Source organism: Enhydra lutris, unplaced genomic scaffold, assembly GCF_002288905.1.
Source record: "Enhydra lutris kenyoni isolate GAN:26980312 unplaced genomic scaffold, ASM228890v2 scaffoldscaffold12, whole genome shotgun sequence".
In the NCBI taxonomy this organism is placed as follows: Eukaryota; Metazoa; Chordata; class Mammalia; order Carnivora; family Mustelidae; genus Enhydra; species Enhydra lutris.
The window spans coordinates 26,864,045-26,881,801 of NW_019154096.1; the positions used below are offsets into that span (position 1 = coordinate 26,864,045).

Consider the following 17,757-nt stretch of genomic DNA (forward strand, 5'->3'; position numbering starts at 1 on the left):
TACTACAAACTACAAACTTAAAATAAATTAAATAGTTGCTTGAAATTATGACTTAAATACCCAATAACTCCTTAAGTATGTAAATAATAATTATACCCTGAAATTTCGATTCAAGCACAGAATATTTACAGGGGATTAGGAAGTTTATCGATGGAAGTGTGTACTAAAAGTTACTATTTGATTTTCCTCTTGCATGATGTTTTCTTTTTTGAAGTTTTTATACCATCTTAAGTGAAATATTTTCAATTAAATTTATTAACATGGGGGCACCTGGGTTGCGCAGTGTGGTAAGCATCCGACTCTCAGTTTTAGCTCAGGTTCTGATTTCAGATTGAGCCCCATGTTGGGCCCCATTCGATGTGGAGTCTGCCTGAGATTCTCTCTCCCTCTGCCCTCCCCTCCCCTCCAAAATAAATAAATAAATCTTTAAAAAGTTTATTAACATAGGGTGCCTGGGTGGCTCAGTTTCTAAGCATCTGCCTTTCGCTTGGGTCATGATCCCAGGGCCCTAGGTTCTGGCCCCGCATTGGGCTCTCTGCTCGGTGGGAAGCCTGCTTCTCCCTCTCCCTCTCCCACTCCCCTTGCTGTGTTCCTTCTCTCACTGTGTCTCTCTGTCAAATAAACAAAAAAAAAAATCTTTAAAAAAATTTATTAACTTGCATGTAAGAGGTTCAATGACTGAACTGTAAAAAAAATTAAAATTTGGTACCATATGCTCTGTTATTTGGCATTCTATGCCCGAGAATAAATTATACCATAGTCCATTTTGTAAAATTATACCATACTCCATTTTGTAGGTAGATGCTCAATAAATTTTATTGAAATAAATATTATAAACCACAGGAATAAATTTTATATGCAATTTTATATTTAAAATGTTATATGCAATTAAATCCAATTTCTTAATATGCCAATTAATTTTATGGCTTTACATAAGACCAAGAGACAGTTTTTTTTCTTGTTCTCTTTAGAAATGGTTATCATCAACAATTCTTAATGGAACGAGTAAAATCAACAAAAGGAAGAGAAAAGACAGAATGACCTAGGTCAACAATTGGCCAACTTTTTAATGTCAAGGGCCAAATGGTAAACATTTTAGGCTTTCTGGCCAGTCTGTCACATCTATTTTATCTCTGAGGTTGTAGCACAGGAGTGGCCGTAAACAAATGAAAACACAGTTGTGGTCCAATAAAACCTCACAGAAGCAGATGTTAGGCCTGCTTTGGCCCATGAGCTTCACTTGCCAATCCCTGACCTTAGTGGACCTCAGCCTTCCCAGTGCATCAGAATCAGGTGGGGAGCATTTATAAAACACCAATAGGTAGATAACAGGCCCAGAGATTCTTTGTTTCTTATTGCTCCTCTGGTGATTCTAATTTGCAGTCAGGATTGAGAACCATAGTTTAGGGACTGACCATTTGTAAGCCCTCAGATTTCAGGGAATTCTCCTAGCTATTTTCAGTGGCAATTTTTACCACATACTTCTCAGATTTTAACATGATACTAACACCACTTAGGAATTGGGAATATCAACAGGAATAGTTCATTGAAGGAAAAAAATGGAACCTCAGAGACCTAACTCCATCTGACCTCCACCTTCATTGGCCTTATCCAGGTAAGTCTCTGACCTTGTCCTCCTGTTCTCATCTCTCCAGCACCAGTGGGAATGATGGTTATCAATGGTGGAACTTACCAGGATGGGTTCTGTTCTCCTCTAAGTGAAACAGAAGCAGAGTGGTCAGAATGGAAGTCATTCATCTCTTTTCTAAAAAGTACTATTTATTAAATGTGAGATGCTTACTGGCAACTGAAAGATGGACCAGAGGAAAGTCCTTACCTCCCAAATGGGTGGACTCTCCAATATTTCACTTGTGAATATAAAAACCAAGTCCATGAATCCCAGTATTTTAGTCTTTATTTTAGTCTTTATACTAAGAACTGAATTGCCAGGAAAATGTGTCTTGGTTGGAGAAACCATTGTTAAAATGAAGAGTGGTCTTCACATCACTCCATGGCTTTTTTCCAATTCTCCTCAAGGGATGGGACTCACTTCTCAGCAGAACAAGGTTTTCTTTCTCTTGCTTTGTGATATCCAAACTTTTGGAAGCAAGGATGAGACACATCTGCCACACTATCATCTCAGAGACTGAGAGCCATGGTGTCACTCAAAACCAGGAAGGGATCACCTCTTTCTCATAACTCTACTTTTTCCTCTTCTGCACAGATACAGGCTGCCCGTTGGCTATTCATAAAAGGTCGGCAGCCCAGGGTCCATACAGTATTGAACACAGTATCAGCCAGAGAATCACAGGCTACTTGAAAAAGATGAAGAGAGAGAAAATGTTAATATACAAGACTACCCCAAGTAGTTTGAGTAATTTTAAGAAGCAATGTAATTCCAAGGATGACATGATACCTGGAGGAAAGTAAAGGCAGTAATCCAAATACAGAATTAAAAAGAAAAACATACATGAAAGAGAAGCTTTTTCATAAGCTTCTATTCAATCTAGTAAAGCAGAATATACTTTGGGATACCCTTCTTTTATGGGCCTCCAGGTCAAAATCATGCTTAGCAATCAGAAGCTCCCATACCACTATGCTCACTCCATGGAAACCCTATCATTTTTGCAGAATACTCCCTAAATAACTCTACTGTGTTTCCAATAACTTTTTCTGTTCAAGTGTGGGATGAGTAACAATTCACTCATTGGAAAAACATGTATGTTGGTCAATAATTCTCTTAGGCATCAGGGACACAAAGACCAAAGAGATCCCAATCCAAGTACCCATGGTTTGGACAAAGAGGTGGACAGGATGGATAAGTAAACAAATGTTTACACTACACCATTATGGAAGTGATATCAAGGTTGTATGGGAACCCACAGAAAGAGTCTTTCTCTTTCAGGGGTAAGAGTTATTAGGGAAGACACCTCAGAACACCTTCCATTAGAATTTTGATAGGAATTATATTGAATCTGTAGATTGTTTTGGGTAGTATGCACATTGTAAGAATATTAATTCTTTTAATCCATGATCACTGAATATCTTTCCATTTATTTGTGTCATTCTCAGTTCTCCCATCAGTGTCTTATAGTTTTCAATGCACAGGTCTTTCACCTCCTTGGTTAAATTTATTCCTGGGTATTTTATTCATTTGATGCAATTGTAAATGAAAAAATTTTAAATATCTCTCTCTGATAATTCATTATTAGTGTATAGAAACAAAACTGATTTTGTATATTAATCTTGTATCCTGCGACTTTACTGAATTTATTAATTCTAACAATTTTTTGGTGGAGTCTTTAGGGTTTTGCATATATGATATCCTGTCATCTGCAAATAGTGATAATTTTATATTTTCCAATTCAATTTGAATGTCTTTTATTTCTTCTTTTTGTCTAATTGCTCTGGCTAGAATATTTCTAATACTATGTTAAATAAAAGTGGTGAAAGTGAGCATTTTTGTCTTATTCCTAATCTTAGAGGGAAAACTTTCAGCTTTTCTCCATTAAGCATGATGTTAACTGTGGGCTTGTCATGTGTGGCCTTTATTATGTTGAGATATATTCCCCCTATACCTATTATGTTGAGAGTTTTCATCACAAATGGATATTGAATTTCATTAAATGATTTTTCTGCATCTATTGAAAGGACTGTATGATATTTATCCTTCATTTTGTAAATGTGTTGCTTCGCATTGTCTGGTTTTCTGATGTTGAACCATCCTTGCATCCCTTGAATAAATCCCACTTCATTATGATGTCTGATCCTTTTAATGTATTGTTGAATTAAGTCTGCTACAATTCTGTTGATGGTTTTTGCATGTATGTTCATCAGGGATATTGACCTCTAATTTTCTTTTCCTGTGATGTCCTTGTCTAGTTTGGGTATCAGGGTAATGCTGGCCTCATAAAGTGAATTTGGAAGTGCTGTATCCTCTTCTGTTTTTTGGAAGAGTTTGAGAAGGATTGGTATTGATTTGTTTTTAAGATCTTATTTATTTATTTGACAGACAAGTAGGCAGAGAGGAAGGCAGAGAGAGAGAGGAGGAGGCAGGTTCCCCACAGAGCACAGAGCCTGATGCGGGGCTTGATCCCAGGACCCTGGGATCATGACCTGAGCTGAAGGAACAGGCTTTAACCTTCTGAGCCACCCAGGCACCCCGGTATTAATTTTTTTAAATGATGAAGCTATTTAAATGGATGATTAATTCTTCTTTAAATGTTGAAGCCACTTTAAAAATCCATCTTGTTCATTTTTTGGGAGATTTTTAATTGCTGATTCAATCACACTACAATGATCAATCTACTCAGATTCTATTTTTTCATTATTCAGTCTCAGTAGGCTGTGTGTTTCTAGGAATTTACCCATTTCTCCTCTGTTGTCCAATTTGTTGACATATAATTATTCATAGTAGTCTCTTGTGATCCTTTGTATTTCTGTGGTATCAGTTGTAATGTCTCCTCTTCCATTTCTGATTTTATTTCTTTGAGTTCTCTCTTTTACTCTTAGTGAGTCTAGCTACAGGTTTGCCTATTTGTTCACCTTTTAAAAAAGAGCTCCTAATTTCATTTATCTTTTCTATTGTTATTTTAGCCTTCATTTCATTTATTTCTCTCTGATATTTGTTATTCCCTTTCTTTCACTAACTTTGGGTTCTATTGCTTTTGTTTTTCTATTTCCTTGAGGAGTAAAGCTAGAGTTTGTTCAAGATCTTTCTTTTTTTCTTGATATAGGTATTTATGGCTATGAATTTCCCTCTTAGAACTGTTTTTGTTGCATCTCATAAGTTTAAGAATGTTGTATTTTCATTTTATTTGTCTCAATATATTTTAAAAAGATTTGTTTATTTTAGAGAAAGAGCAGGGGGAGAAGCAGAGGGAACGAATCTCAAGCAGACTTCCCACTGAACATGGAACCCAATGCAGGGCTCAGTCTCACAACCCTGAGATCATAATCTAGTCAAAATCAAGAGACAGATGCTGGGGCGCCTGTGTGGCTCTGTCAGTTAAGTGTCCAACGCTTGATTTCAACTCAGGTCATGATCTCAGGATCAAGATCAAGCCCCACATCAGGTTTTGCGCAATGTAGGGAGTCTGCTTGGAATTCTCTCTCTCTCTCTCTCTCTCTCTCTCTCTCTCCTTCTGCCCCTCTTCCCCACACTCTTTCTCTCTCTCTCTCTAAAATAAAAATAAATAAATCTTTAAAAAAGAGAGAGAGAGAGACACTTAACTGACTGTGCCACTCAGGTGCCCTCAATATGTTTTCTTTATTTCTCTTTTGATTTCTTCTTTGGCCCTCTGGTTGCTTGGTACCATTTGTTTATTTGCTCTTACGTTGTTCTCACTTCTCTTACTTCTATTCAGTATTCAATATTGTACTATTCAATGTTGTACTGGAAGTTCTAGACATGACAATTGGCAAGAGGAATACATAAAAGACATCCAAATTGGAAAGGAAGATATGTAGAGGTCATTTTCTTGTGTATAGGAAAACCTAAGGAGGGACCCCTGGGTGGCTCAGTTGGTTAAGCAGCTGCCTTTGGCTCAGGTCATGATCCCAGCATCCTGGGATCAAGTCCCACATCAGGCTCCTTGCTCAGTGGGGAGCCTGCTTCTCCCTCTGCCTCTGCCTGCCACTCTGTCTGCCTGTGTTCACTCTCTCTGACAAATAAATAAAATCTTAAAAAAAAAAAAAGAAAAACCTAAGGAATCCACTAAAATCTATTAAAATTAATAAGTGAGCTCAGCAAGGTTGCAGGATAATAGATCAATATATAAAAATCAGGTGTATTTCTGTACATTATTAATGAAATAAAATTTTATTTATAATAACAACAAAATGAATAAATTAATACTTATGAATAAATTAAAGTGTTAAGACTTGTGTTCTGAAAACTATAAAACATTATTGAAAGAAAATAAAGATCCAAGTAAATTGAAAGACTCATTTTCACTGATCAGAAAACCTAATTTTGTTAAGATGGCAATATGCCTCAAATTGATCTACAGATTTAACAAAAGCCCTATCAAAATTCCAACTGCCAATTCTTTCAGAAAGTGACAAACTGAACCTAAAATTCATATGAAAATGCAAAGCATCCAGAATATCCAAAACAATCTTGAAAAAGGAAGACAAAGTTGAAGGATATTTCCTGATTTCAAAGTTTACCCCAAAACCACAATAATAAAGATAGTGTGGCACTGGCATAGTTTGATGGAATAGAATTGAAAGTCTAGAAATAAACACTACATTTATATTCAATTGATTTTTGATAAGGTGCAAAAACAACTGAATGTGAGAAAGAATAGTCTTTCAGCAATATGCAGGAACATCTGTATTTTCAAGTACATAAGAATGAAGTTGGACCTCTTTCTTACACCATATGTAAAAATTAACTAAAGTAGATCATAGACCTAAATATATAAGCTAAAACAAAACTCTTAGAAGAAGAAACTCTTAGAAGAGCATATCTTTGTGATCTTGGGATAAACAAAGCCTTCTTACAAATGACACCAAAAGTAGAAGCAACAAAAGAAAAAATAGATAAATTGGACTTAATCAGAATATAAAACTTCTGCTTTACAAGTAATTTCATCAAGAATGTAAAAAACAAAAACAAAAACACAAAATGAGAGAAAATATTAGTGAAATCTACATTCAATAAGGGACATATGTCCAGAATATATAAAGAGCCCTTACAACTCAATAATAAAAAGACAAGAAAACCAATTTAAAAAGAGGCAAAGATCTGGGGCACCTGGGTGGCTCAGTGGGTTAAGCCTCTGCCTTCAGCCCAGGTCATGATCTCAGGGTCCTGGGATTGAGCCCAACATCAGGCTCTCTGCTCAGCAGGGAGCCTGCTCCCCCCACCACCCCCGCCTGCTGCTCTGCCTACTTGAGATCTCTCTCTCTCTGTCAAATAAATAAATAAAATCTTTTAAAAAAAAGGAAGCAAAGATCTGAATAGAACTTTTTCCAAAGCAGATATATAATAGCCGAATAAACACATAAAAAGATGCTCGTCATAAGTAATCAGGGAAATGCAAATCAAAACTACAATGTGATACCATTTCACATTCACTGGGGTCTATAATTAAAAAGACAGAGGGACACTTGGCTGGCTCCTTGGGAGAGCATGTGACTCTTGATCTCAGAGCCATGAGTTCAAGCCCCATGTTAGGTGTGGAGATTGCTTAAATAAATAAACTTTTTAAAAAGATAATAACAGGGACGCCTGGGTGGCTCAGTGGGTTAAGCCTCTGCCTTCAGCTCAGGTCATGATCTCAGGGTCCTGGGATCGAGCCCCACATCGGGCTCTCTACTCAGCAGGGAGCCTGCTTCCTCCTCTCTCTCTGCCTGCTTGTGATCTCTCTCTCTCTGTCAAATAAATGAATAAAATCTTAAAAAAAAAAAAGATAATAACAAGGGTTGGTAATGATGTAGAGAAACTGGAACTTTAATACATTGCTGGTGGGAATGTAAAATGGTACAGCTGTTTTCAAAAACAGTTTGCCATAAAATTACCATTATACCTCAGAATTCCCCTTCTAGATATATATACTCAAGAGAAATGAAAAAAATATGTCTCCACAAAAACCCATGCATCAGTGTTTATACAAGAATTGTTCATAATAGACAAAAAGTGGGAAAAAACCCAAATGTCCTTCATTTGATGAATAAAGAAAATATATTTTATCCATATAATGGAATATAATTTAGCAATAATCAGAGTGAAATACTGATACATGCTACCATGGGGATGAATCTTCCTGAGTTAAAGAAGCCAGTCACAGAAGACCACATATTTTATGATTCCATTTATATGAAATGTCCAGAATAGGCAAATCAATAGAGGTAGAAAGCAGCTTCATGGCTGTCAAGGGCCGGGCAGGGGAAAGATGGAGTGAGATTGCTCGTGGCTATGGGATTTCCTTTTGGAGTGTTGAAAATGTCCTAAAATTGATTGTGGGGCTCACCACATAGTTCTCTAAACATATTTTAAAAGCATTTAAATAGTTCAATTGTATAGTATGTGAATGATATCTCAATAAAGCTGTTCAACAACAACAAAAAATGAATGATCAGAATGTTCCAAGCAGGGGCGCCTGGGTGGCTCAGTGGGTTGGGGCTTCTGCCTGCGGCTCGGGTTGTGATCCCAGGGTCCTGGGATCGAGCCCCGCATCCGGCTCTCTGCTCAGTAGGGAGCCTGCTTCCTTCTCTCTCTGCCCACCTCTCTGCCTACTTGTGATCTCTGTCAAATAAATAAATAAAATCTTAAAAAAAAAAAAAAAAAAAGAATGTTCCAAGCAGAGGGAACCATAGAGGCAGAAAGCTATGGTCCATCAACTCAAGGAGTTTGGAATGGCAGAAGTCAGGAGAGAAATCATAAATAAGCACTATGATGCTGGAGAGGTAGGATAGAGCCAGATCAGAAAAGGCTACGTATATCATATGGGTTTGGATTTAATCCCAAGGAAGAGGAACCAATTGAAGAACTTACACAGAGGGTGAAAATGACTGGATTCATGTGGTACAAAAATATATCTGGTCCCTATGGGGAAAATAGATTGGATGGGACCCAGAGATTAGATTAACTGCAGTAACCAGGCAAGTGGTATGTCAAAGAGATATTTAGGAAAAAGGATCAATAGAACGTTGCTTAGAGGAAGTAACTTGACCTGACCCTAGATTAGAAGCAAGTACTTACTCATCTTTTGTCAGTAGGGATAGAGTAATACTCCTTTTTATGGGGCCTAATTAATTACTCATATATTCAAGCCTTCACACATTCCCTTTAGGACTATACTCCAGACATTAATCTATGAAAACAATACAAGATTCTTTCTACTGCTGACTTTCTCAGTGGCATGAGGCCAGCTCCTTAGAAGCTTAAATGTCAAACTTTGCCATCTAAAACTACATAATACTAAAACCTGGATGTAATGCTCTGGCTTTGGAAACTAAATGATTAAAGCTTTTCCTAAGGCGAATTAGGGAAAAGAAATTACACAATCAGTGCTAGAAACTGAATAGCTAAGCAGTTGTTTAAAAATAATTATCCTCAAGAATACACAGGGCTTTATGTAGAAAGAATAGGTTTTTTAAAAATTCTTTGCCCAATTGAGAACAAAATAAGGAAAAAAGGGCTTAAACCAAACCAAGTGGTCCTATACAGAATAACTCCTGATACGGAAAATTATTTAATCGTGGAATGAATAGCCAAAGCCAGTTGGGCAACTCTTTCTCCGGTTTTAAAGGATAGATTTTTATATCTCTGGGAAGGCTTTGGTGTGGCCCTGTCCATCAGAAGTGGGGCCAGCAGCTCCTGGGCAGGGCAGCAAGAACCCTGGTGAAGGAATGCCCAGAATCTTCCTTCACCCTTCTTATGTTTGTCACAGTGTTCTAGAAAGAAAGTTTGGTGAGCTCTAATGGTCTCTTTGTGGAAAGAGGCTCTGGATACATTTCTGTATGAAAACAGGAGCCGATCTCCCCGCCCACCAGCAGACGCCCTTAAGATACCTACCTTCCACATTGGAGACAAAGCCCAGGCTCCGCTTCAGGTCAGAGCAGATAGAGTGGAGACACCATCGGAATTTGGCATCACAGCGATACTTATTGGCACCACAAGTGTCATAACAGACGTCCAGCTGGTTGCAGCACTTGGTCATTGCTGGGATGCCCAAGTCCATCTGGGGAAAAGTGAAGGAAGAAAATGCCACGTTCAGACCAAGGACCTGAGGCAGCCTTGCCCTCCTTGTTATGAACTAGCCGGCCCTCAGATTCCTGTTACGCATTCAGATCGATTCCGAAAGACCAGACACTTGAGGGAATCCGTCCGGTTGACAGTGACAGGATGTTAAGTTTCAATCATGGTTTAGTTTTAGTTTATTAACTCTGAACAGCTCATTTTCCTCTTTTTCCTTTAACTGTGGTGATTTTCAAATTGGCAGGCCACTGCAGTGAGAAAAATAGAGATCAGAAGGTTGGTGAAGAAGGCAGAGCTGCAGGACCTCTGAATTCAACCAAAAGCTATGTCGTATGAGATTTTGCTTGAGCAAAGGATCTGAAGGCTCAGAGGTATGAAAAATTAAGCCTCCATTCATCAAGAGGTCACCAGCATTTATTAGGGACCCATCCCACACGACACTGGTTTAAAAGTGTGTGTATGTGTCAGGGAGCAGGGTGGGGCCTAGAACCCGTGGCTCCTGGCCGAGGGCAGACTGCGGTCAATGGTGAGATCCAACACACACACACGGACATGTACTAAGCATCCTATAAACAGTTGCAAATGTTGTGGCATAAACTGAGCAACGAGGTTCATAGAATGCCACATCTAGAGTCTGATAACTTTATATGGGTTTTTGGTTTTTTTTTGGAGAAGCTTATCAGGGATGAAGGTAGACTTAGGGTATAGCAGGAAAAGAAAGGAGAACAAATCATATATGAGCAAGTCATATGTGAGCAAGTCAGTTTGTTTAGTCTTCCAAGGGCTTAGCAGAGATGTATTTGTGTTTTTTTATTACTTTTTACTTAGAGAGAAAGGCGAGTTGGTAGAGGGCCCTGACTTCCAAAGTAACTGGTAAGAATTGATAAAGACTCTGATAAAGGCAAAGACACGATAGAATGAATGATTGCAGAGAGTGACGGTTCTGTAGTCTGTGAAACAGTTTGAATCAGGGGCGTCTAGACATAGGAAGAGCATCTTACAATCTTCTGCGGTTATTTTGATCATAGAGTCTTGGACCTGAGGGGAGACTGTGAAAATCTGGGTTCATGGTATGGGTGGGGAGTGATTGATTAAGCAGTTATTATAGATCCTTTCCACCTTAAATGGTCCATTATTTGAACTTTTACTCCAAGGCCACCTAAGGGCAGAATATGGACATTGGCTCTTTAAAATGCCCTTCTGAGACAAAGAAAAAAAAAAAAACCCACATGGTTACATGAAGAGGTAATGTAACTCATTAGACAAGGCAACAGCCTGGGCTGTGCATTTCTGGGCAGATTCCTATCATCTGATTCCTTCCATTTTACTTATACTTCATGCTTCCAACTAAACATATATCCCAGCAGAGGTAATTGAAAATTCGATGAGTATTGTTGCTATCATTCAAGTCAACTAAATTGGAAATACTTGAACTAGTTCTAAACAATACTTGTACCAATAAACCAAATGACATTACTCCCAAAATAAAGTGCCTACTGTTGTTGAAAACTACCTCTGGGCTCCGGAGCCAAGATATGTAATGTGAAGACAGTTTGGGGATAAAGAAGGCACATAGTTTACTCCTTTGTCAGGCAAAGGAGGCTGCAGGAGGCCAATGGCTCTGAGACTTCACGCCCATCCTGGGGTCAGAGGCTGAGAGAGGATGTATAGGAAAATACAGGATCGGGGCAGTGTCAGTAGGAATCTGGTTCATGCTACCAGCCGTGTCCCCTATGTCTTCATGCGCCGGTGCCAGCCATCCGCGTCTCGTTACTAAGCATCAACATCCATACCGAGTTCCTAGAACAAAGGTTCTACAGAAAAACAGTGATGGGGAGGGGGAGGTTTCAAGAATGAGGAAGGGAAAAATTTGTTCACAAGTCAAGCCTTGCTGAAGCATTAATGTGTCCATCTTAATAATTTCCATCCACTTGTACATTTCTATAGCAGTTTGAATACTGCTTCCATAGCTACTAAATTGGTATCAAGTATAAGAGCCAAAAAAGGGATTTCTCTACTATAAATAAATATTTGAAAAGATTTCCTTTCCTCTGTCTCCATACGTGTGTTGTTGTTTGTGGACAAGGCTGGGCCTATGGCCATGCGGGTTGTGCAATGTGCAAAAGCATCCTATCAAAGGGGACAGCTCCCCACAAGACATCATGGATTTGTTCATTTCTTAAGAAACATGTCTAGGCAGGGTGCCTGAGTGGTATAGTCAGCTCAGTGTCTGACTCTTGGTTTTGGCTCAGGTTGTTATCTCAGGGTCGTGGGATCCAGCCTTTTGTTGGGCTCTGTGCTCAGCAGAAGCCCGCTAAAGATTCTCTCTCCCTCTCCCTATGTTCCTCCCCTCCCTCTCTGATGATCTCTCTCTCAAATAAATAAATCTGTAAAAGAAAGAAAGAAAGAAAGAAGAAAGAAAGAAAGAAAGAAAGAAAGAAAGAAAGAAAGAAAGAAGGAAAGAAAGAAAAAGAAAAGAAAAGAAAAGAAAGATAGACAGCTAGATAGATAGATGGGGCACCTGGGTGGCTCAGTGGGTTAAACCTCTGCCTTCGGCTCAGGTCATGGTCTCAGGGTCCTGTCATCGAGCCCCGCATCGGGCTCTCTGCTCAGCAGGGAGCCTGCTTCCCCCCTCTCTCTGCCTGCCTCTCTGCCTACTTGTGATCTCTCTCCTCTGTCAAATAAATAAATAAAATCTTTAAAAAAAGAAAGAAAGAAAGAAAGAAAAATGTCTAGTCAATGGCAAATTTCCTCTTCTAACAACCGGTATATTAGGATAAATTTCCGACAAATGGAAGAGGAAAGGAGACATTTTCCCAATCTGCACAAAAATGCCACATTGGTGGGCAACATTTTTTTTTTTTAAGATTTTCTTTATTTATTTGAGAGAGAGAGCACCAGCAGGGGGAGTACCATGCAGAGGGAGAGGCAGACTCTCCACTGAGCAGGGAACCAGATGAGGTCTCAGTCCCAGGACCCAGAGATCATGACCTGAGCCGAAGGCAGAGGCTTAACTGACTAAGCCACCCACGTGACCCAGGGGGCAGCATTTTTGATAGAAGAATAAACATTATGCTGCTTAGAAAACTATTACAAAGTAAAATCTTTTGAATCAGCCAAAAAGTGAAATTTTTGCCTGATTAAGGCAAAATTCAAAATCGTAGCTTAGATGTAAAATCTCTCTACCTCCATTTTACATCACTCCTCTTTTTTGAAGTAAAACAGATAAAGGGGCCTCCAAGAGGTCTTAAAATCAATCAGTCTATTATTTGTTTTCAGGGGAGGTCAGTAGTTTAAGAAATGGCCAGTAGCATGAAGAGAAATGTTTAGCCAGTGCCTAGGTGGGGTTTGTAGCTGGGGGCCGGATGCTTGTATGTGGGTGGGTAGGTGTAGATTACTGTGATCTTAATACTCTTAATAGTCGATCTGATGTTACCAGCATGAAATCAATCACTTGCAAAAGTCTTTGCTGCTCAGTGCCAATGACTCCAGCACATCACAGGAAAAGTCTCACTGAATCTACATAAGTCAGACTTGTTAGATTTTCATAGGAAGTTTTGTTGGAGCCCTTAAAATTTGGCTGATACTTGCAGTGGTGATTTTCAAGTTCATTACACAAGGTCTTATCTGAGGGACAGCTGCCTCTGATAAGAGGAAATCAGATACATTCTTTGAAAATTATCTCCCTTACTCTGTGTCCAGTTTTTTGGAAGACTTTATTTACTTATTTGTCAGAGAGAGAGAGAACACAAGGAGAGACAGTGGCAGGCAGAGGGAGAAGCAGGCTCCCTGCTGAGCAGGACTCAATCCCAGGACCTTCAGATCATGACCTGAGCCAAAAGCAGATGCCTAACTGACTAAGTCACCCAGGCATCCCTCCAATTTAAAACAATTTTACTGCTCAACTATATTCCATAAATGATCATGCCCATCAGGGATAACTCATTGACTTCCCTTCATTAAAACTAATCAACTAAGAAAATAATGATGGTGGTACATACACTTTCTGGTACCTTAAGACCCAGGAAATAGGAGCTGCAGCCGTTGGGCTCCTGAGGTTTGTAGCCAGGTCTGGGCATGGGTGCCTTTCCTAGCAGGAAAAGAGAGGAAAAAAGCAGGGAGAAATATTTAGAAATTAAGCATTTGGGAACATTCATCGAATAAAAATTATCTAAAATCATATTCAATTTTTCCTTTAAAAGTCATCATTCATATCACCAGATAGTCACATCCCAGTTAGGTGGTAATGATCGTGATAATGATGGTAATGTCATAAAAGGGTAATAATATTCAGACTAGTTTGGTGTTTTTCTCCTAATCTCTAAGAATTTTATAAGCATTCATCTACTAACAATTCTCATGTTTTGTTTTTATTTTTTCTTTTCTAATTTTTATTTTTTATTCTTTTATTTAAAATCAGTTAATTAACATATAGTATATTATTAGTCTCAGAGGTAGAAGCCAGTGATTCAGCAGTTGCGTATAACACCCAGTGCTCATTATTACATCACGTGTCCTCCTTAATGCCCATCACCCTTGTTACCCCATCCCTCCACCCCCACCTTCTCCAGCAACCTCAGTTTGCTTCCTGTAGTTGAGAGTCTCTTACGGTTTGACTCCTTCTCTTATTTAGTCTTGTTTGATTTTTCCCTACTTTCCCCAATGATCCTCTGTTTTGTTTCTTAAATTCCACATGTGAGTGAAATCATATGATATTTGTCTTTCTCTGACTGGCTTATTTTACTTAGCATAATATCCTCTAGTTCCGTCTACTTCATTGCAAATGGTAAGATTCCAATTTTTTGATGGCTGCATAGTATTCCATCGTGTGTGTGTACCATAACTTCTTTATCCATTCATCTGTTGATGGATATCGGGGTTCTTTCCATAGTTTGACTATTGTGGACATTGCTGCTATAAACATTGGGGTGCATTGCCCCTTTGAGTCACTAGGTTTATATCCTTTGAATAAATACCTAGTACTGCAATTGGGTCATAGGGTAGCTCTATTTTTAACTTTTTGAGGAAGTCATACTGTTTTCCAAAGTGGTTGCACCAGTTTGCATTCCCACCAACAGTGGCAGTCGAGTGTGATGGAGTTCAAGTTTTAAAGCATTGTGGTCTAAAATATGCAGGGAATAATCCCAATCTTTTGGTACCAGTTGAGAACTGATTTGTGACCCAGTATGTGATCTATTCAGGAGCATGTTCCATGTGCACTCAGAAAGAATGTATATTCTATTGCTTTAGGATGGAATGCTCGGAATATATCTATGAAGTCCATCTGGTCCAGTGTGTCATTCCAAGTCCTTGTTTCCTTGTTGATTCTGCTTAGATGATCTGTCCATTGCTATGAGTAGGGTGTTAAAGTCCCGTGCTATTATTGTATTATTATCAATGCATTCCTTTAATTTTGTTATTAATTGGTATAACTGGTTGCTCCCAAGTTAGGGACATACAATTCCAGACTTCAAGCTCTGGTACAAGTACAAGTACAGACTCTGGTACTTCAAGGTACTGGCACAAGAAACAGACATATAGATCAAGGGAACAGAATAGAGAGCCCAGAAATGGACCCTCAACTCTATAGTCAACTAATCCTCGACAAAGCAGGAAAGAATATCCAATGGTCAAAGACAGTCTTTCAAACAAATTGTGTTGGGAAAATTGGGCAGCCACATGTAGAAGAATGAAATTGGACCATTTTCTTATACCATATAAAAACAAACTTAAAACGGACGAAAGACCTAAATGTGAGACTGGAATCCATCAAAATCCTAGAGGAGAACACAGGCAGCACCTCTGTGACCTCAGCAGCAGCAACTTCATGCCAGACATGTCTCCAAAGGCAAAGGAAACAAGAGCAAAAATGAACTATTGGGACTTCATCAAGATAAAAAGCTTTTGCACAGCAAAGGAAACAGTCAATAAAACTAGAACAACCTACAGAAGGGGAGAAGATATTTGCAAATGTCTTATCAGATAAAGGGCTAATATCTAAAACTTATAAAGAACTTATCAAACTCAACACCCGAAAAATAAATAATCTAGTCAAGAAATGGAGAGAAGGGGAACCTGGGTGGCTCAGTGGGTTAAAGCTTCTGCCTTCAGTTCTGGTCATGATCTCAAGGTTCTGGGGTTGAGCCCCGCATCAGGCTCTCTGCTCGGTGGTGAGCCTGATTCCTCCTCTCTCCCTCTCTGCCTGCCTACTTGTGATCTCTGTCTGTCAAATAAATAAATAAAATCTTAAAAAAAAAAAAAAAGGAAATGGAGAGAAGACATGAACAGATATTTCTCCAAAGAAGACACAAATGGCCAACAGACACATGAAAAAATGTTCAACATCCCTTGCCATCAGGGAAATGCAAATCAAAACCACAATGAGATACCACCTCACACTAGTCAGAATGGCTAAAATTAACCAGTTAGGAAATGGCAGATGTTGTCAAGGATGAAGAGCTGAATACAAATATATGAAGGTTAAAGAGCATCCTACTAAAGAAAGAATGGGTCAACCAGAAGATTAAAGAAGAATTTTTTAAAAATTCATGGAAACAAATGAAAATTAATACACAACAGTTCAGAACCTTTGGGATACAGCAAGGGTGGTCCTAAGAGGGAAGTATTTAACAATACAGGCCTTTCTCTAATGTTTCTTAAGTGCGTGACTTTGGAGATCAGGTCCATGGCAAAATGGAACTAAACTCAAGGTGTCTTGGGGCACCTGGTTGACTCAGTCAGTTAAACCTCTGACTCATGATTTCAGCTCAGGTCACGATCTCAGGGTCATGAGATTGAGTCCCATGTCAGGCTCCATGCTCAGTGGGGAGTCTGCTTGAGATTCTTTTTCTTTCCTTCTGACCTTCCCCCAGCTTGTGCTCATGCTCTCTCTCTCACTAAAATGAATGGGTAAATTTTTAAAAACAAAATAGAATAGAGGCTCTTGGGTGGCTCAGTCAGTTAAGCATCTGCCTGCAGCTCAGGTCATGTTCCCAGGGTCCTGGCATTGAGCCTCATGTTGGGCTCCCTGCTCAGTGGGAAGCCTGCTTCTCCCTCTCCCTCTTCCTCTGCTGCTCCCCCTGCTTGTGCTGTCTCTCTCTCTTAAATAAATAAAATCTTAAAATAAAATAAAACTCGATGGTCTTACTCCTCCATCCTCTGTAAGACAAAGCAGAACACTGCCCGATCACATGCTTAACAAATCAGAACTTTAACAGTACCTCAAAATTTTTTTGGAATAACTTGAAGAAAATTTTGCAAGATTCCATAAATGTAAGCAAAGCATTGTTGATCAAAGAGCAAAGAAAACATCACCAGGCAGTATTTGAAGCTTTGTATCATAGAACTAAGCCAAAACAATCTGACAGGCTTGTAATTTCTTGGTTTCTGCTACATGGCTTTTGAGTTATTTTATAATCTTGCAGTTCTGTAGAGAGAATCTTTGTCAGTGTTATCGATGGTAGTCATCATAGATAAAGAGAATCTTGCAGGACAGTCCTGGCAATGAGTATTTTTGTTCTGTTATCCAGATAAGGAAAATGGGACTAAGGGGAGTGTAATTTACCTAAGTTGTGTGCTAAGTGGGGGAAATGGCATATAAATCCAGATTTCTTGTTTTATGTCTCCAAAGCCCATGTTCTTCCATTCCACTACATTCCTTTGCCTTTTTTTTAGGAAATGCAAGACAGAGGAAAAGACTGAGGAAATCAGCTAAGAATTAATCCTCAGAGTGAGGCACATAGCATTTCTTTTCTCATTCTTTTCTTTTACCTTCTCCTACAAGGTATTTCATTTTTAATTATTTGGTATTATGAAATATTTCAAAACTGAAGAAAAACTTCAGAGAAACAAATACCATGTACCCATTACACAAACATAATAAATGTTAACATAGCCAAACTCTCTATCCATATTGTTTGTTTAATTAAATGTTACAAGTACAGTTGAAGCCCCCTTTACACTCCCTTGTTTTAATTTTTAGATACTAAGTCTCTGCTTTAAAGTCCTCCCTCCTTATTATTCTTTTTTTTTTTTTTTTTTTTTTTTTT

General features: G+C 38.8%; 1 protein-coding gene across 3 annotated transcripts in view; it reads right to left on the minus strand.

Moving 5' to 3' along the window:
- LOC111145232 (phospholipase A2 group XIIB) overlaps positions 1-17,757 on the minus strand; it is a 40,135-nt gene that overhangs the window by 12,225 nt on the left and 10,153 nt on the right. Inside the window, exons 2-4 of one of the 3 annotated variants that reach the window (XM_022499998.1) lie at positions 13,711-13,799; positions 9,527-9,692; positions 889-2,315 (exon numbers count right to left, since the gene is read on the minus strand). In XM_022499998.1, the coding sequence (XP_022355706.1) occupies positions 2,194-2,315; positions 9,527-9,692; positions 13,711-13,799 (377 nt within the window). In that variant the 3' untranslated portion in view covers positions 889-2,193. Of the gene's footprint in view, positions 1-888; positions 2,316-9,526; positions 9,693-13,710; positions 13,800-17,757 lie in introns of those variants that run through there. The other 2 variants (XM_022499999.1, XM_022500000.1) reach the window with 2 other exon arrangements.